The sequence below is a fragment of the Ambystoma mexicanum genome, chromosome 2q, assembly GCF_040938575.1.
Source record: "Ambystoma mexicanum isolate Mex_15411 chromosome 2q, UKY_AmexF1_1, whole genome shotgun sequence".
Lineage (NCBI taxonomy): Eukaryota > Metazoa > Chordata > Amphibia > Caudata > Ambystomatidae > Ambystoma > Ambystoma mexicanum.
Window position 1 is genome coordinate 1,213,839,836 of NC_090924.1, and position 20,948 is coordinate 1,213,860,783.

The window sequence follows — 20,948 nt, forward strand, 5'->3', positions numbered from 1 at the left end:
TGCGCATGTGTGCTTTGCTTAGGTAGGGTATTGTAGTGGTGGGATATCTTCTTTTGGAGGAGGTTTATTTTTGCAAGCATGGCTGATTGTATGCCTGTGCACCAAGCCTCGTCTTCGACGATCTCGTCAGGGCAGGTAGGTGGTACAGTTAATTCTTTAAAGATACTGAAGAGTTCTTTAGAGTGGGATTTGGCAGCAGAGATACGGTGGTTGTAGGCTTCAGATTTAGCAAGGAAGATGGCATCTTTGTATTTTTTAGCTATGGCTTTGAAGTTACATTTTGTGGTGTCATCAGGGTTACGCTGCAAGTTTTTGAGAGCCTGGCGTTTGTCTTTGCGCAGAGTTTGGAGTTCCTCTGTGAACCAGGAATTAGAGTGGAATGACTTTCTCTTTTTTGTTTTCCAATGGGGCAGCGGTGTTGACAGCCATCGTGATGGTGTCTTTGTATATTTCTGTGAGGATGTTAGGGTCTGTGGAGAACGGGGGTGCTAAGCATGGCAGATTAAGGAGTGCACCGACGTTGTACGCTGTGAGTTTTTTGGCACTTCTGGCTAAGTCGCCGGTGCTGCGGTAGGCTCTTTAGTGCTTATTGAGACCGGTATGTTGAATAGGAGAAGGTTGTGGTCTGTCCATGGGAGGCTAATATACAACGTGATGGCTGTGTTACAATTGTGGTCTAAGATCCAATCTATGATGCGTCCTTTTGAATGAGTACGTGAAGTGATCTTTTGGAAGAAGCCTAGGTCATAGAGGTCTTTGGCTAGAGAGATAGCTGTTTTGTCCTTGGGGTCGTTGAATCCTAGGTTAAGGTCTCCTATAAGTAGAGATCAGAGAAAGGATTTTTGTATATTGTTTCCTAGGAGGCGATTGACTTGATTTATGAAATTGGTGGTGGGGCCAGGTGGACGGTAAATGGTGTGAATATTTATTGTGCTATTTGGTGAGAGTGCTAGCTTGACTGATAGAACGTCGACATTTCCTTCCTCTTGGTGGGGTACGGTTCTGACAGAAAGTGCGTCTTTGTGAATAAGGGCTACCCCCCTCCTTGTTTGGCAGTCCTATCTTGTCTAAGAATGGCATACCCTTGTGGTAGAGCTAGTGTGATGGCTGGGCAGGAAGCTTCATTAAGCCAGCTAGAAGGGATAACAAGTATCCTTCTACCCTTGGGAACAGTAGTTCACACAAAGAAACCAAGAGAAAATAAAAAGAGGAGCTCAAGGGGTACCCCAGCAACACGGCACCCAATGAACCGTGTGTTGCAATAGCAAAATGCAGATGCTCAAAAGTTATAGAAAAGTGTAATTCCAGTCATAAAAAGGTTCACCCATAAAAAGATTAAAAGAAAAGGTGTGTGGGGAAAAAGAATCAGGAACATAGAAAAATAATCCACAAGTCCAGCAAAAAGTGCTGTGGCGTCTCACAGGTAAAGGAGATTTAGCATAAAAATGAAAATCGGACCTAATACTCTATCTGGAAGAAGGCTCCTTTAAAATCCCTTGCAACTACCTCTAATCCTACTTTCAATCCCATCAGCGTTCCGCAAGGATCAGTCTTTGGACCTCTGATCTTCACTCTCTCCAACTCTGCCCTCCTCATCCTTTGGCTTTCACCAACGCTCAAATCCATTTCTCCTTTCTCTCCTTCACCACAGCCATCTCAGAATGGATCATTAACTGTCTGTCATGATCCCTGCCCCTAACCCTCATAGGCAAGTCAATGGAGGCAGGCTATGATTCTCCATTATGGCCTTAAAGGCCTTGCCATCTCATCAAAAACTCTCCTGGAGTCAGTCCTGGCGCCTTTGGCACCAGGCTCATACTTAACGTGAGGAGGACATGGGACCGGGACTTGTTAATGAGCTTTTGTGCAACATGGAGGCGCCCACATAGCTCAGTTCTAAGAACTGTGCTATGCGGTCTAGTGTTCTGGGTGTGGTCAGGCCTTGGAATACCTGGGGGCTATATAAGCCACGCCCAGGCAGAGGAACACGCTTTGTGTTACTCTGCGGTTAGCAGCTTGACGCTCACAGTGTTCAGCTCGGTCTCCTGAGTTCCTTACCAGCCTTCCTGGAGCCGCGTATCTGAAAGACCAATAAGAACATCTTTAGTACGACACTTACTTGTGAGTAGTATCCTGTTCGCAGTCCATCGTTCACCCGGTCCAGTGAACACACCATCTCGGCGCTGCATCCATCTTCGGAACGCCGCAACCTGGAAAGAAGGGAGCGAAAACAGCATTAGTAAGCGTTTCCATATTTCAATTCAGAAAGGAGCAAGAACCATCAGCGCTTACCTGAATTCAAGCCGCTCTTGGTCAGCACCGTTCCGGAACCTCACAACGACCTACAAAAGAGGAAACACAGGTTAGCACATGAAAAGACAAGAAGGTGCATCGCGCATTCACTCACCACTCAGTCAGCATCCATTCTGGGAGATTACAGCGGCCTACAAGAAAGAGGGGAGACACAGGTCAGCACAAGAAAAGACGAAAAGCGCCGTGCATCGCGCATTCACTCACCGCCTCATGCTCAACCCCATCAGCACGACAATAACCTCTTCCTACACCTAGAGGAAGAAACAGAGACATTATCAAGGGACAAGAGAAAGAGAGAAGGACAGATTATCAAAACAGCACACTTACCTTAACGAACTGGAGTCACAGCAGGTCTGGACTCAAACAGGGCTAGTGCACCAGTGAAGCAACTAGGTTGCGACGCGCCCACACCAGCTACGCGCCTCTGCACCGAGAAGCAGGACGGAGAGCGCATCATACAAAAAAGCAAGGTGAGGAGAAGGCTTAAGGGGAAGGTTTGGTCCTCAAGGGAGGTGGGAGCCAAGCAACAATAGACAATAGGGTTTTAAATCCGATATTTCTGTATTGCAGGCCCAATCCGCTGTCTCAATGCAATCCATCATAAGATGGATCTTAACTGCCTCATGATGAACTCTTTAAAAACAACAAGTGATCTTCCTCTGGGCTTTTAAAGCCACCCCTCCCTCTTTGCTTCCCTCTTGAACCTCCCGACCTGACCGGACCTTGCTCCTTTGAAAAGGCATGCAATCTTGGGGGTCTTCTTTGATGGTAACCTTCAAACTGCAACAATACTTCACTACCGCCTACTCTACTGTTGTTCTTAACCTTGTCAAAATTTTCAATTTCTTGCTCACCACTCTATGAACTCTTTAATCTCAACCTTTATTTTCAGCAAACTAAGCTACTACGCTAGCCTACTCCTTGAATTTCCTCATTGCCATTGTGGGGTGGTGTCATAGTTAAGAGACAATATAACACAGCATATGGTCCAGAACATGTGACACTAACACACATGCGTGACAACAGTGAAAAATCATCTGCATCAGGTGTTGCCCTCTCCAAATCCTATCCATAGTCCTGCATTCCTTCCCTGCCCCCACAACCTTCACCCCCCCACCCATTAACCTGGCTTCATCCGAAATCCAAGTGTCTCCCTCTCTCCCTCCAACTCTCCTCTCCTCTCCCTCCCTCCCTCCCTCCCTCCCTCCCTCCCCCACGACCCCTGCATTTTGCAGTATGAACATGGGATGGGTGCAGAGTACAACTGAACTGTGGTAATGGTGGTGCCACAGAGAACGACAAGTGCATTTGCTTTACCAAATAGCCAATTTTATTTCATTGTTAAAAGTGTGGCATTACTTATATTTAATAGATTTCTTTTTGTGGTGTCCCTTCATAATAAACTGGCTATCCTTCTGGGGAATGCCTCTTATTTGTAATGTGTCACTGTAAATCAATTTGCGATTGATATCGCTGCTCTTCACATAAATATAATTAATTACTTTGCTGTCTTTTTGATTGGTGATGCTTAGCTTAGGCCCCTTACCTACCGAGGAGGGCCCAATAGGAGCATTCAGGGCTTCATAGATGCCACTGGCGCCATCAGAGAGTTGCAGCATCTTGGTCACCACTTCCACTTTCTCAACACATGCTCACTCTGATGAAAGGCCTTTGTTCGTGAACTTGCTTGGTGTTCCAACATCTGCAAAATGACGGTCTTCTGGCCACTGTAGTTTTCATTGTAGGCTCTCTGATGAGTGCTAGATATACTTTAGGATAGTGATCTGCATTGGTGTGGGGGTGAAGACACGAGACAAGAGAATAATGCTCAATCCACCCTCCATGCAAGGCACTTTGGGTAGCAGCATGGCCACCCTAGTCCACTTAAGCTATGCTAGCTTACAGAAAAGGATGGGCCATTGCCCCAACTCATCACAAATCCTGGTTTGATCTGAGGCAACATGCTGCAGAACGCTTGTAAGAACATGGAGACTACTGAATATAAAATGCCATCACTATGCTCCATCTAGTGCATGCTGGTGCTTCAGCGTGCATCTTCATAGTGTATCCTATGCTACCCGATTCTATTATAGTGTGTGTGCCACGGATCAGAGATACTGACAGCACCCACATCTAGTGCTGAATGCTCTTCTTTGCCCATTGCCTCACAAACCATGGCCAACAGCATGTCAATCTTCACTAATGAACTCAAGTTCAAACACTGTGTGCCACATTAAAGCCTCCTCTAGCCATCGCACCTACAACCAAAACTTATACGCCCTGCCTTTGCTCAAGAAACCCTTGCATGAGCCAGTGATCCTAGATAACTACCACAAGATTGCAGTCTTGTGAATTAAACAAGCTTTTGCATGATCACCATTCTGGATTTTCGGCCAACCAGAGAAACAGTCTGCCCTCTTCATTAGAGAGGAGCTTCTTCATTCCCTGGACCTTGATTACTCTACTATCCTCATCCTTTTGGACTACCACCCACCTCAGACACAGTCAACAATGACACTGTCCTGGAACACCTTAAAAATGTCTTTGGCATCAAGAACAGTGCCCCTGGGTGGATTCCTTCCTTCCTCCATGATATAGGGATTCAGGTCCTTTCTGTTCCCTTCCACTCTGAAACTGAAATCTTGTGGAGTCTGTCAAGGCTTTATCCTCACCCCTGTGCTCTTCAACACTCATTGCACAGTTCTCTTACATCTTCCAAATCAACGCTGATGAAATGCAGACTGTTTTTAGGTTTGGTGGTGATCGCTCTCTTTACTACAGCTCCATCTCATCTTGCCTCACTCTAGACGGGGACTGATCCACTTCTGCCTTAATGCCGCCAAAATGGAAATCTACATAAAGGATCTTCTATTCGTCCCTCTCAATCTTTCTCCAGGGCCATTTCTATACGCACAGCACCTATCCTGGTCCTTGTGTCTAGGAATCTGGTAATGCTAAATAATGTTATAACATACAGCACTTCCAGCTAAATGTTCAGCTAAATGTTCAAGTATATCCTCCCCTTCCTAATATAACCACCAGGTGGGGTCAATGAGGGCACTGGATGGTTCTAGGCTAGACTACTGCAACATTAGCCAAAAAGATGTAGGAAGCCTGAGAGTAAAAGTGGCCAAATTACTTGGTATGGTCCAACCCACAGGGGCAGTCCACACTTCAAGGAGGACGGCCAGCAAGGTCGAAACATCAGAGTTTGATATTGTTAACCATCTTTAGAGGCGAATTGCCTAGCATTTCAGTAATGGTCAGTCCTTTGTGGGTGACCAGACAAGACTGATATGCGAATGATTACTGCTCCTCTGGTAAGGCATATTGAGGAAATAATCTCATTGTAGGCCCCCCGAGTGGGCACCTGCCCATAGACTAGGCTATTTAGGCAGGTTTGTTCTCAGGAGAGGGACTCCGATGTTTGGCAAATATTGATGGACTACTGCAACAGCCTATACTATACCTCTGCGTCCTCAAGGTCACAACCACTAGATACAGGGCACCCAACAAAAATGCTGCTAAACTTATCCTTGGCTTGATATACAAACCACATCACATCTGCTTTTGAAGGAGGTACATTGGCTCCCAGTGGATGCCTAGATTACAAATCAAATCACCCTTCATTATTCATCTGGCCTATTGGAGCCCAGGCCTGTTGTGCCTTCAACACAAATTGTTCATGTACTGCCATACTAGGCTTTTTGAAACGGCCTCTTCCATATGCCTATCCATTTGGCAGTCGAAAAATAAAGCGTAGCATAGAATTCTAGGTGCAACTGCGGCGAACCTTTTAAGCAACTTGACCACCCTCATCAGGGCTTAAGAAAACATCCTGCGTTTCAAAAAGATGCCAGGTTTCTTTTCAAGTAAGGTTTTAACTTCTTGGTCTTTGCTGCATACCTGTCTCAAATCATGTCTTTGGGCCGCAGGTTTGAGCTCTTCCTGAATAACTGTGGTATGTCATGGATCTACCTCTTTCACATACCACAGCTATGTTGTATTATCTTCTTTTTGCATTTGTTTTCACACTTCTTCCCTTACCCATACATTTATCTGATCTAAATAATGACATCACAGTGGAACGAAAGGCTATCTTCCCAAAGCACATGAAGCAGAACATTGTTTAAGGCCCTTTGAGGCCATATTGAATGCAAACATACCATGATAGTGTGTGCACATAGAGGTGAGGACAGGTGATGAAAGAGGAAGTAAAGCCTGGCAGTAAGGTAGACCAAGAAGATCCACATGACCCAAAAGATAGGTTGCAGGGGTGTCCCCCACATCCTTAACATTGGCAGTTGGGGACACAAATTGTTCAGGCCCAGTTTTTAATGTACAGTCAAAACAGGGTCCCGAACAGTTACACTGCGGGCAGTCCACCCGCTAACAGAGCGTTTGCGGCCAGCCAACCAATATCCCAAGCACAACACAGGCATATGGTTACAGGAAAGGAGTAGTACATACCCGGAACTAATGGGGCAGAAGAGTCATTTAGAAAAGGAGAATGCACAAGGAGACAATATATGAGGAACTTTGGGGACCTTTCAATGAATTATATGGGAGTTGTTAGATTGGAGTGTGAGTTGTAGTAATTTTGAATGGGGGTCTTAGGGGTATGGGTGTGTATTTGTTCTGTCTTTCGTCTTGTTACGATTATGTCTTATGTTTGGTGTGTTTGGCTGCTGACTAACAAAAGCAAACATAACGGTTTGACCTCTACAGAGAGATATTGTAGACTTTGTAAGAATAAAGGATGCAAAGAAACAGCTTATCATGTACTCTCCAGATGTGTAAATATGATGGATACTTACTTAGTAAATTTTGGCAACTTTGTCCATGATACGGAGTTCATAAGGGAACCTGCCTTCTGGCAACGCCTCATGAACTCTCGGAGTATGCAGTTGCAGATCGCCACCTTTAGAGTATGGTCGGAAATTGAAAGAACTTTGAAGATCTCTATATGAATTAGTTAAACAGCAGGTTATTGATTACGGTAGTGGCTCATGATCTCTGTCATATGTGTTTTAGTATTCTCAGTATGTGCAATCGTTATTAAGTTTGAATGATCTGAAGAATTGTAAGTGTAATAAGTCCAAATTATGCTGTGTTTAATGGTATTTTAAACATTTTTCTTTTTATTTTTTATCTCTTATAATTGATTAGTTGACTAGCTGTTTAGAATCAATATGTAATATGTAATAAGTAATATGATGAACTTATATAATTTATCAGCATGTGTAAAGTTTAAATATAAACTGTAACACATTATTAATAAATAAAGCTTATGATTATACTTTGGGGTTGGATCTTGGTTGCTGGATAATTTGTTGAGCTCTGTTGGATATATTATTTGGACCGGTCTTGCTATTTGAATTTGTTGATAGTCCAAACCCAGTACATTGGTTATTGCTATGCTTTGATGATTTGTTGTAAAATTAGAAATGAAGAGTTAAAAAAAAAAATAAAAAAAAAGGGTATTGCATGTGATACCACATGATGGCACTGAATATGTGTGCAGGGAACAAAAAGCCTGAACGTTTTATTGACCGAGAGCTGGCGGGATTGGCAGGAGAATGAAGCATAGGCGAGACAGACAGACACGCACTAGTTGGAAAGGGGGTAACAGAGACTGGGTTCACTGTTGAATATAATGAAAGCTTGCTCAATTCACGTGTGATGAAACCGTTTGCATGAGTGTTTTAGGAGTCCGTGGTGAATGAAAGGGATACAGATGAGCAAATATAGGTAATATTAAATATACTGCCAATGTAAGCCAATGCGGGCAGTGGTATTAGGCAAGATTGTATGCAGTACCATTTGGGTGCACTACAACAACCCAGACCTCCTGGCAATAGGAACCCAACCTTTGGTATAAGTCTGTCCTACACGGGTTGGTAGCGTGTTGAGCAGCCAGGCTTATCTCAAGAGTGGTCAATGGGAGCTGTAGGGGAGTTACACAGAGATTCACAGTGACTAGTATTCAAATAAACTCTTACACACAAGCTTTCTTGATAAAACAATTATTAATTTAACAGTCAGTTTGAGTAAGCCTTCTTCAGAAGGGGCAACATAATAGTAACCCACAAATACACTTCAAAATACAGGCTCCGAGTTTCCCTAAATCAGTAAAACACCCATTTGGGATGGCCCACAGACACTTCCAACGCCCTCAGGTGACTTCAATAGTTAGGACACTGTGGACATTAATATATCACTGTTGCATTTAGGGCAATACTTTGGAGTATGTCAAAGAAAAATATTATTAGAGTAAAACAAGAGATCTCACACATTCTGAAGCAGGTAAGTACATTTGGTAACCCCCAGTGCAGAGTAAGTTAACCCCTTCCTGGAAGGAGGGCTAAACACAGAGTCAGAGGGAAGAAGAGTTATTCGGGGAGCCAGGCCAGGTCAAAGTCAATTGGACAAAAGTCAAGGTGGGCTGAAGCACTTCTTGCAGGTAGGTAAAAGTCTTGCACAATGTTTTAGAAGTTTGTAGAAAAGAAGAAATCAAAGTAGGGCCACAAGCTGATTAGGCTTGTGAGGTAAAGAAGCAGTTAGCAACTCTAGAGAAGCAACCAAGACAAGTCTCCACTGTGAACGAGTGAGGTTACACAACAAGAGATAAGTTCTTAGACTTTACAGTAGCTTTGATTAGAAGAAAAGGGCTTTGGCTGGCTTCTGTTCCTGTGCAGCTCTGCAGACCTTGTGTTCCTGAGCCTCAGTCGTGGGGTCAAGAAGGACGACGTCTGGAGGACTCCTGCACTGTAACGGGACGGTCAGCGACATAAAAGGCCCAACTTCTATTCAGTGGCACTTTGCGGTTTCAGCTCCTTGCGTCTCAGCAAATAGCACTACTGCAGACTCTTGGCTGTCGAGATTGGCTTTCCTTGAATTTGTGGTCCAGCACTGTGTTAAGGTTGCTCAGGCTCAGTCAGTCCTGCTTCCTGGGAGTCTGGGGGATCTTCCTGGAACTCTTGGCCAACTTAAAAGCAACGCACACGATCTGGAGTTCCTCTCCCTTTGTGTATAGGCGCTATATAAATAATCTATCATATCAGATCTACGGTTTCCAGCAACAACTGCAGTGGAAATTCAACCAGCTCTGAGAGGATGGCCAGGTGGCTTACTTTGAAGTTGATTGGACCCACCAACTCAAGGGCAGAAATCGTCCTTGCAGGGCTTCTCTAGTTGAGGCGAATTCGAGCTTCAGCACGGCAGCAGGGCTTCACGGGCAAACCACGGTCCAGTAGTTGCAGATTCCTTCGTCCAGTGGTCGACTGTGCCTTCCAAGCCAAAAAGCCTTGCCTTTTATGCAGGTTTCTCCCATTCATTCCAGGCTAGCTGTCAGTCACCCAGCAGGGTGGCTGTCCTGGCCGGACAGCCCGCCGGCCAATCACCTAAGAGTGCATTTCTGTCTCCTAGGAGACTAAGCCCAGGGAGTTTCGGGCACCTCCCTTGCTTCCTGCCCACGCCAGACACCCTGGAGCCAGAGGCGGGCTTCACTTGTGAATCCCAACAAAGACAAAATGAACAAAGGGACCAAGCCTAGTTTGGCGCGCAGAGTAAATCTCAAGAAGAGGGGGGTCTGGGAATCTCTCTACCAGCACAGACACAGCCCAATTACCTGTTGTTGGGTGAATAACCCCTGGACGAGACGCTACCAAGTATTTAGCTCACTGTCCCTTTTACAGAGAAGAAATATCCCCGCATATCAGTCTTTGTCCTGCCAAGGGGAAGTCCAGCACCGAAATGCTAGGCAATTCTCCTCTAAACAAGAGTACCAACAGCAACCCCATACACATGTTTCAACCTTGTTGGGCATCATCAGTGAGGTGAAGATATGCCCCCCTAAGAACATTGAGCAGGGGGTCCACGTCTGGATTGCCCTGGTAGGGGGGGTCTGGGACAGTGAGCTGAAGACTTGGTAGAGTCTCTCCCATGGGTTATTCACCAAAGAACAGGTCATTGGGCTGCGTTTGTGCTGGTAGAGAGATTCCCAGAGCTCCCTTTGTTCTGCATAAATTTACTTTGGGTCTCACCCTAAGTTACCAGGGGGATCCAGACGTGGACCTCAAGTCCTCAAAATTCAGCAAAGGTGCTGGGGGTCTCTAAGGTAGAGAGAAATTAGCACATTTCTGAGAATTCACCCTAACAAGTAGCATTAATTTTAAAGCAATTTATGAAGAGAATATCATTCACATTTAAGTGAAGGGTAAGCGTCCATGAATCGAAACACTCCTACATCACTCCTCACAGTCCCATCAACCCAGATACACATGCAGCCACATAAAAAACAAACATCCCAACAGGTACTAAAAATAGCTGAAACTATTGGCTTTGACTGGGGACTTCTTTTTTAAATTAAGGTTGCCTTGTAATACATAGAGAGTTCACATTTCTTACCATTTTGCAGACGGAACATCTTTTTTCTGCTCCTTTCTCACCACAGGTAGTACAAAATTCAGCATCTACAAATCCCAACTGCCCAGTAATAGCTTGCGTAAGTACAGACAAAGCAGTCGGATCAGAACCCTAAGAGAAAAGATAATGGATGGACAAATATCAGAAGAGATCAAGATATACAAACTACCAGCATTCTATAATCACAAAGTCAAAAATCATTTACATAATCTGCAGATCAGCGATGTAGTGTGTATTGATAGCATCTGCTTGAAGGATGGGCCTCTGAGAAATGCACCAGCATGTATCCTAAAAACAGGATCGAGCAGCTGGCAGCAACAGTCTACGGTCAAACTAAATGAAAGAAAGAAAAAAGGAGTGACTAGGGACAATCGGAGTGCCAACCTATAATTACGGACCTATTTTTCAGCTACAGTTCCAAGTAGCTGTGACTTGAACATTCACGATTGTCTCTAAAACGTGTACATAGCTCATTACTAGCTACAGAGGCAGGCATACTCTGAGTATCCTCAAGACTGTGGCACACTATGCCCTGTCCTTCCCTGCAATTCAAATATCAGCTGTTAAAGAAGCACATTTACCATTGTGACTGTGCCAAGACAATTCTTGATACTCTTGTGCCAAGATGTTTCAAGACACTAAAGTCTGTTTGCTAGGGAACTCTTGATCATCGCTTGACTCGCCTGCATTAAAGGCGGTCAAACATAAATCCCTATGCAATGCCACTATCCCACCCTTTCCAACAGTTCAAGGATCTTGTCATGGCCACTCCACGCACTTCATTTGACGCCCCACTGTTTTTAGAACGTATGTTCATGCTTTAGAACAGCAGAAATGTATGGAAAAAAACTAAATCTATGGTCTCGTTAGAAAAACTGAAATGCACATAGAAACACAAAAACATTGGAGTGACTGATAACTGGTGAAGTCCGTCCCACCGCCATCATTTGGAAGTAGCTACATTAATTTAGGAACAATTTCAATATAGTTGATTAAGAATGCCAACATTAAATGTATTAGGTTGTAGCATGGCCATCCATGATCCTCTAGGTCAGGCATTTGTAAATTCTCCATAGGAAATTGATGTGTACCGAGTTAAATTGTGATAGTACCACTGCAAAATGCCTTAAAAGAGATATACGATTCAGATGGAAACATCTGGGGTTTTAATCCACTGGGAAACTAGAGCTCATGTTTACCAACCCATAGGCTAAGTGGCCTCAGACAATGGTCATGCCATAACAGAGCAGAAATCCCTGCTGTGATCCTTTAATGCTTCATTACGCTTTGAAATGTATGCTGAAATTCATGAGAAAGGATGGTGGTCTAACCAACTCAGCCATTCTACAAAAAACAATTCAGTGTAACTTTAGACACTTTAAGCTTGGGAGGCCTGGGAAACAAAAACACAAAAACTAACCAAAAAAGGTTTGGTCTAGTCCCCGAAAAATACCATCACATCCTCAAATACGAGAGATAATGATGGGCATTTCAACCCTCTCATATGGACAATAGTCGGATGGACATATTCTTCCGGCACACTGGATTATTCTGAGCTTTGATCTTCTGGTGTTACATGGGCATTAGCTCTTTGGGCATTTTTATTTTTACTTTTATTAAACTTACAACATCGGGAACAGTTGCAGATATAAAGTTATTTTCAGTAAAATTAGCTTCCCGTATTCGCTTCCCCCTGCCCCAACCTTTCTCACTGTAATTCAACATATCCAACAACACTAGGTTACAACAAACGTTACTCGAAAGAATGCATGTACTTTGTCTGGCAAGCAAGATGGAACAAGTTACTTACCTGTAACTGTTGTTCTCCAGCATGGGTCTGGCATGGATTCACATGCTCATGAATATTCCCCGTCGTCAGGCTGGGAATCCTCGGTAAAGAAAAAAACAGTATCAGTTTCGTTTCTGATCTGTCTTTCGTAGTAACAACCAATCACTGGTCTCTGCGTCATACTGACCACAGCCAATGACTGCCCTCTACCTAAGCACCGCCTCTGGCAGCCATCTTCAGATTTGGAAGCACGTGAAGTGGCAGTATGACCAAGTGAAGAGCCGCAGAGGGGTAGGCGGGAGGGTTCGCATGTGAATCCATGCCAGACCCATGCTGGAGAACAACAGTTACAGGTAAGTAACTTGTTCCTTCTCCAGCATGGGGTCTGGCATGGATTCACATGCTCATGAATAAAGAATACATAGCAGTACACACATGCACAACCACGGGAGGTGGCAAAGGCTCAACATTAAGCATTGCATCAAACTCAACATTAAGCATCTTACCTCCTCACCAGGCTCACCTCAGGCGAACAGGTTGCGCAGCACTGCTTGGCCGACCCTGGACTCCTCTCTGGAATCCCGATCGACGCAGTAGAACTTCGTGAAGGTGTGCGTCGACCTCCACGTAGCAGCCCTGCATATGTCCAGCAGGGGCACACCAGAAAGGAACGCCGTGGTAGCTGCGATCGCTCTGGTGGAATGGGCTCTCGGACGGCCGGGCAGCGGTCGGTTCGCCAACCGATGACAGTACATGATACAGCCGGAGAGCCACCTGGAAATGGAAGCCTTCGAGAGAGCCTTCCCCTGATTGACAGGTCCAAAGTTCACAAAGAGTTGTGACGTCTTCCGAAAACACTTCGTGCGGTCCACGTAGAACTTCAGCGCTCTAGCCACATCCAGCGAGTGCAAAGTCCTCTCAGCCGGCGACGAAGGCGACGGGAAGAATACAGGCAACACCGGGTTCGTTGAGATGGAAGTCCGACGGTACCTTGGGCATGAAGGAGGGGTGCGTCCTGAGCACTACCCTCGTGTCGTGAAAAGTCAAGTACGGGGCCTTGCAGGAAAGGGCCTGGATCTCTCCCACCCGTCGTGCGGAGGTGATGGCCACAAGAAACGCTGTTTTTCACGACAGAAACTTCAACGGGGCCGAGTGCAGAGGCTCGAACGGAGGTCCCATGAGCTTGGTCAGCACCACGTTGAGCTCCCACGCCGGAGCCGGAGCCTTCACCGGCGGGAACGATCTGAACAGTCCCTTCATGAACTCTTTCACCAGACGATGAGACCACAAGGACGTCCGTCCCGTGGTTCTGGTGTATCGGGAGATCGCAGCAAGATGAATCTTGATGGACGCGTGTGCCAGTCCAGCTTTAGCCAGCGTCAGCAGGTACGGCAGAACTTGGGGAGCCGTAATCCGTAGAGGGTTAATCTTCTGTGCCCGGCACCAGACAGAGAACCTCTTCCATTTGTGTCCGTAGCATTTAAGAGTCGAGGACGCCCTGGCCTTTGCAAGAACCTCTCTGCAGTCGGCCGGTATGTCGTATCCTCCAAACTCTAGCGCTGCAGGAGCCAGGCCTGCAAGTTCAGCGATTTCGGGTCGTGGTGGAGGATGGCGCCTCCTTCCCTGGAGAGCAGATCCGCGTCCACCGGCAGCTTGATTGGCGGGGACGCTGACAAGTCCAGAAGGTCCGGGAACCATATCTGCCTCGGCCACGCAGGTGCGACGAGGATCATCCTGCACCGTGACCTCTTGAGCTGGTTGACGAGCCGGATTAGCAGTGGCAAAGGAGGGAACGCGTAGAGGAACAGGCCCTCCCAGGGGAACGAGAAAGCATCGCCCATGCTCCTCGCCTGGGGAAACCTGCTGGCGAACCTCCGGCACTTGGAGTTCGTCGCCGTCGCGAACAGGTCGATCTGGGGTGTGCCCCACCGTCGGAAGAGGCGATCCACTAGATCCTGCCGTAGTTCCCACTCGTGGCACGAGCGCAGCTCCCTGCTGAGTGAGTCGGCGATGGTGTTTTTTATCCCTGCCAGATGAAACGGCACCAGAAACATCCCTTGGGCGACTGCCCAATGCCACAGGTCCTGCGCCTCCTTGGACAGTGCTGGGGACCTGGTTCCACCCTGTTTTCTGATGTAAAACATGGTGGTGGTGTTGTCGGTGAAGATCCTCACCACCTTGCCCTTGAGGGACGGAAGGAAGGACCTGAGGGCCCAAAACACTGCACGGAGCTCCAGGACGTTGATATGTAAGGATTTCTCCGTCGGGAGCCAAAGGCCCCTTGCGTGCAGATTTTCGGTGTGCGCTCCCCACCCTTCCAGGGAGGCATCCGTGGTCACTGTCTCCTGGTGGGCTGGGGTCTGGAAGTCCATGCCCGCCGTCAGATGCGCGCGGGTGCCCCACCACCGGATCGCTCGTCGGAAACTCTCGTCGAGTGTGATCCTTTCCTCGAAGTTGCCCGTCGTTTGGATCCAGCGCGTGTCCAGGAACTCCTGCAACGGGCGCATCCGGAGCCTGCACATGGGAATGAGGTAGATGCAGGAAGACATCATTCCGAGGAGGGACTTGATGGACCTCACCTTGGCCGCGTCGGCCACCAACATGCGCTGCACCTTGCCCAGGATGGTCCTGGTCCTCTCCTCCGACGGGGAGGCCCGAAGGGACACTGTGTTGAGCCTCGCTCCCAGAAACAGAGTGTCTTGCGCGGGTACCAGGTGGGATTTGGCGTAGTTCACGGAGAATCCCAGGTCCGTGAGAAGTTGGACGGTCCTTGCCGTGTGGACCACGGCGAGCTCCCTTGTCTTGGCTCGGATGAGCCAGTCGTCCAGGTAGGGGTAGACGTGGATCCCTTCGCGGCGCAGCTGAGCCGCCACCGGTGCGAGGCACTTGGTGAACACCCTGGGTGCCGACCGTAGACCGAAGGGGAGGGCTTTGAACTGGTAATGCCGCCCTTGGACCACAAACCTGAGGAATTTTCGGTGCCCCTTCAAGATGGGAATATGGAAGTAGGCATCCTCCAAATCCAACGACGACAGGAAGTCTCCTTCCTCCAGCTGACCCAGGACGTGCTGGAGGGTGACCATCCGGAACTTTTGCGCCTTGATGAACTTGTTCAGACGTCGCAGGTCCAGGATGGGGCGCCATCCCCCCGTCTTCTTCTTCACGAGGAAGTATCTCGAGTAGACTCCGGAGCCCCGAAGCCTCTTTGGGACGAGTTCGATGGCGCCCTTCTTGAGCATCGCCTTCACCTCCAGGAGAAGTTGAGGGACGTGAAGTTCTTTCCTGGCCACGGGGGGACGCACGGACACTTTCTTTGAAACTCGAGCGCGTGGCCCCGGGCCAAGGCGTCCAGCACCCAACGGTCGGTGGAGATGGACTCCCACACGCTGACGAAGCTCGCCAGCCGGCCTCCCACCGGGGTGCTTCGGTGGGGGACCGACCCCCCGGCCGGTTCAATCCTGCTTCGACGAGGCTTTAGCGCCTTGTCCTTGGCGATGACGGCGGGGTCCGCCAGGCTTGCCTCGTCCTCTGTAGGCCTCCTGAGATGACGAGCGGGCCGCTTGACGGTAGGAGGAGAAACCGCCGCCGGAAACTTTGGAGGCGCCCTTGCCTCCGCTGTTCCGAAAGGGCATCCGTCGTTGTTGCAGAACTCCAAGGGCCCGGGCCGTCTCGGTGTCCGCTTTAATGGCCTGAAGGGAATCGTCCACCGTTTTCCCAAACAGGTTGTTCCCATCGAAGGGCATGTCTAGGACTCTGGTCTGAACGTCTTGACGGAAGTCGTAGCCTTGAGCCATCCACGCCGCCTAAGGCAAACGCTGTTGCGCAACTGGCAGACCCCAGTGTCGGCGATGTCCGTCGCAACGGTAATGGCGGGTCCGAAGCCACCTCACCTTCCTGCAGGATCTCCAGGGCCTCTGCCCTCTTGTCGTCCGGCAAGAAGTCCAGCAGGGGAGCCAGTTTGTACCAGAGCTCCCTGTCGTATCGGGCCACGATAGCCAAGGCGTTGGCAGCTTTAATCGTCGTCGCTGCAGACGAGATGACAGATGACTCTGCGTCCCACAGCGTCCAATTTCTTTCCCTCGCCGTCCGGTGGGGAAGTCGATGTGGAGGCCGCACCCCCCCCCGCTTTTTTCCTGGCCGCCGCGGAGACGACGGAGTCTGGGGTAGGCTGCGCCCGGAGGCACAGGGGGGCCGTGTCCGGGACCCGGTACTTTTTCTCGTACCGGTCTCTTCTAGCTGGCGTCGTGGACGGGTTCTTGAGGAGGGTGAGGCCCTCATCCCAAATGTCGTCCAATAGAGGCACCGCGAGGACCGTCTTCCTCTTGGCCTCGCGCCGCTGATAAAGGAAACCTTCCTTCTTCTTCTCCTCAGGGCAGAGTTGGAAAAGCTCGGATGCCCTGGCGATCATTGAGTGGAACGATCCAATCTCGTCGGGCGGAGAAGCCCTGGTGGGAGGCGACGACGGTACATCCTCGTCGTATACCTCATCGTCCGTACCCGTCGCTGCCGTGTCAGTCCCCGTATCATCCCCTCGGGTGGACGGGGAGGAGGGCTAGAAGGGGCGCGACGGCTGAAAAGGAGGTGGAGGGTGGATCCTTCTTTTCTTGGTAGGGGGAACACCAGAAGGTCCCGGTTCTGGGTCCCCCGACGGGAGAGGTTCCGTCGGCAACGGTAGTCTCGTCCTTATCTCAGAGCATAAGGACTGTATAGCCAACAAAATGGCCGCCGAGTTGTCTCGCGGCGCTGGCAGAGGGGAATCCGACGGGCGATCAGGGGCCCCGTCGGTACCCTCGACGATGTCGTCGTCACCTGCGTCGGGATCCATCCCGACGGGCCGGTCTTCTTCCACGCCGAGGCCGTGGCTTAAGACCTCGACCAGCTCCTCCTCCGAGGTTGAGGCCGAATCTACGACGACGCCCTGCCCCCCCCTTTTTCTTCCCCACGGGGGATTTCACGGGGGTCCTATCGATGGGCACAAAAGAGGACTCCCTCCGAGGTGGCAGGGAGACTCTGAGCCCCGAGGTCGCCACCACTGGTGTAGCCTCCACAGGCCGAGCCAGGGCCGCCGCGACAGTTTCGATAAAGGGCTTGGCCGGATGGATTAAGGCCATCACCACCTTAGGTGCGCTCACCGCCTTATCCTTGAGGGGGGGGGGGCACTGCCTCGCTCCCCCTCCGCCTTCGAGCTCGACCGGGGCCTCTCCAGGAGCTTCGCCGGGTGCTCGGCCTTCCTCTTACCCGACCCAGAGCGTTGGCTCGTGGTTGATGGTGCCGGGGAGGGTGCGCCCTGCCTGGCGCCCGTAGAGCCCGACCGTTCGGCGCTCCCGGTGCCAGCGGACTCGCGGTGCTTGGCCTTATGTTGGACCCCCGTCGCCGGGGCGTCCTCAAAGGTCTTAGAAGACCGCTCGGATTTCTTCCTCTTCTTCTCGCCGGACGGGCTCTTCCCTTCTAGCCAGTTGGCGAGACGTTGATGGCGGTCCTTCATGGTCCGCTCCGACATGTTGCCGCAAAACGCACAGTTCTTCTCCACGTGCGTCTTGTCCTCATGTAGGCAGTAAAGACAAAAAGAGTGTTCGTCCTCCTTGAAGACGTTCTGCAGCTGGCATCCAGGGCAGACCCTGAACAGCTTTCCGGGCGTCGAGCTTCCCTTCTCCTGGGCCATGGCCGGGCCTGAGAAACTTCTGGAGTCCTCCAAAAGCGTAGCTCGACGAAATCTTCACCCTTGAGGGGCGCAGACGAATCCGAAACGGGTCCCCGTTGATCGGATGGAGAGTCGGTGGAGCTTGAGGCTCTTTTGACCGAAAAAACGAAGTTTTTTGAGAAAAAACGTGAAAAAATAGCACTAACGCTCGAGAGCAATAGCACGAGGATCCCAACACATGAACGTGCAGTAAAAATCTGAAGATGGCTGCCAGAGGCGGTGCTTAGGTAGAGGGCAGTCATTGGCTGTGGTCAGTATGACGCAGAGACCAGTAATTGGTTGTTACTACGAAAGACAGATCAGAAACGAAACTGATACTGGTTTTTTCTTTACCGAGGATTCCCAGCCTGACGACGGGGAATATTCATGAGCATGTGAATCCATGCCAGACCCCATGCTGGAGAAATTTAGGTTTCAAAAGATGATACATTTAGGCTCTTATAACATCATGTTAAATCATCATATTTCATTCCCCCGGACTAGATCCTCCCGCATAACGCCCATTATCCTGCCCGTTATTGTGGGCTCCGCCCACATGGTCAATATTGCCCTATGGGAGGCCTCACCCTCTTCCTGGTCTGTTATCTCCCCACTTGAGTATGAGCATTCCCCAATCCCTGTGAAAGGATTCCAGTTTGACGTTGACCATTGGCAAGTTTTTCCAATATAAAGATATCCCAAAGTTTGTTCAACCAGTCTCCTTTTGAGGGGGGAGAGGTGCTCTTCCATCTTTGCGCTATTGCCACCCTCACTGCCCTCGGCATCAACTCATATGGCCTTGCAAACCAACTTTCCTCTCTCTCACATTCAGGGACTCCCAATAGCATTTGTAATGGCTCCAAGGATAGGGCTATTGCACGCATTTCTTTCATCCAGCTAAGGACTTCAGACCAGTACATCTGGATTTTCAGGCAGGTCCACCACATGTGGTATGATATTCCTATTAGTCTATATTCCCTGGGACATAGGGGTGAGGTACCACTAAACATTCTAGACAATTTCTGGGTTTCTAGCTGCCAGCCATGAAGCATTTTAAGTTATGTTCCATTGACGCCGTAAATAAGTTCCCATGAAACATGATCTAATAAACCTGGTCCAAATCTCCTCTGGGATCTCCCTCCCAATTTCCGCCTCCCATTTTTATTTAAACTTTTGCCTCCCTTCCATATTAGCTGTTATCATTGCTCTATACATTTTGGACATGATTCCTTTCCTGGCGAATGCCCCACTTATCACCTACTCAAAGGCTGTTAATGGCCGTGAAAGACTAAGGAACTCGGGGGCCATGCACACACCCTTTAACCATAGATAGTCAAACACAGTTACCTCCTTCTCTCTCAGCACTTCCCTCACCTCCTCTAAATCCTTGAACAGTTCCTTATGGAAGACTTGCCCCATCAGACCATAGCTGTGTCTTCATAAAGTCCCTTTTTCCTAGATCTATCGGGGGCCCCATAACGAGCCTAGTGCAGAGGGCCAAGAGCAGAGGTTATTGTTTAGTCTATTTTTCTTCCACAGGGCCCAAATTAGGCCCGACACTGGGTGTTACCTGAGACTTGCTGGCACGCACTTGGCTGGGGACCACAGCAGATCTCTAAGTTTCCCTTGAGGAGAATACATATCTTCTAGGTAGGTCCAGAAGGTGCCCATTCTCATCCCGCATGTGCTCTTAATACTCACAGTTGGGCCGCTTTGTAGGACAAGAGGAAATCTGACAGGGCGAATCCTCCAAAATCTTTAGGGAGGGTCAGGGTAGTTTTTAACCCTGAGGCTTTTCCCTTGCCATATGAATCGGAATACCATGGAGTTGAGTTTCGCAAAGAATGCGTCCGGGAGGAGTGCATGGATTGCTGTAAATAGGTACAATAATCGCAGGAAGACCGTCATCTTGATTGAGGTCGTCCTGCCGTACCATGAGAGAGTCAAGTCAAGGAATAGGTGGAAAATTGACATCAAACAAGCGGGACAGATCTCGGGAAAGGGAGATCCCCAAGTAGGTTATTTGTGCATTTTCCAACCTCATCCCTCAGCAATCCCTCAGATATTGCCTAGGTGGGATTTGGCAGCAGCAGCATTACACTTGACTTCCTATTATTAATTCTTAGGCCCTAAAAGGGCGCTGCACTTCCGATATATAACACAGGACATAGTCAACAATGATAGTTTGAACTCAACTTCCCCGCGGGGTAGCCTATGTCCTTGTGTTAAAAAATACTGTTATATACCCTCATGACATAGGCCCCCATTATCAAAAAAAGAGGGCCACACACCCCCCTGGCATTACAAACATTTTTGGACAACCATACGGTTGGTGGGTGCAAATCACTCACAAAAGAAATAAATGGAGAATGTCAACGTCGTGTCATTTTCGGACGATCAATATCGTCAAGTTTTAGATGAACCATCTCTGTTGGGACAGACACCACCAACAGCAGCAGAAGCAACCAACACATCATCCGAACTAGACACATTGTTACAGAAAAAGAAGAAACTGGCGCGGACTGAGTCACATGGATTACTCATGCTGGAATACCTAAAGGCGGGAGTAATCCCAGAAGGCCTGCAGGTAAAAAATATACCTCGGGTATTTATTGATAACCCCAAATTTCAGGTGAAATTTAGCGGAGTGGGGAACAAATGGTTCCAGGCACTGGGTGCTACTGATTATAGAAAAAGCTGAGGAGGAAGGGAAGAAACAGACAGAAGAGCTTAAGCAAC

The 20,948-nt window shown here is 48.7% G+C and overlaps 1 protein-coding gene across 2 annotated transcripts in view; it reads right to left on the bottom strand.

Moving 5' to 3' along the window:
- ANKMY2 (ankyrin repeat and MYND domain containing 2) overlaps positions 1-20,948 on the bottom strand; it is a 422,909-nt gene that overhangs the window by 186,400 nt on the left and 215,561 nt on the right. For both annotated transcript variants that reach the window (XM_069648608.1, XM_069648609.1), the window contains one exon: positions 10,723-10,851. In XM_069648608.1, the coding sequence (XP_069504709.1) occupies positions 10,723-10,851 (129 nt within the window). The remainder of the gene's footprint in view (positions 1-10,722; positions 10,852-20,948) is intronic.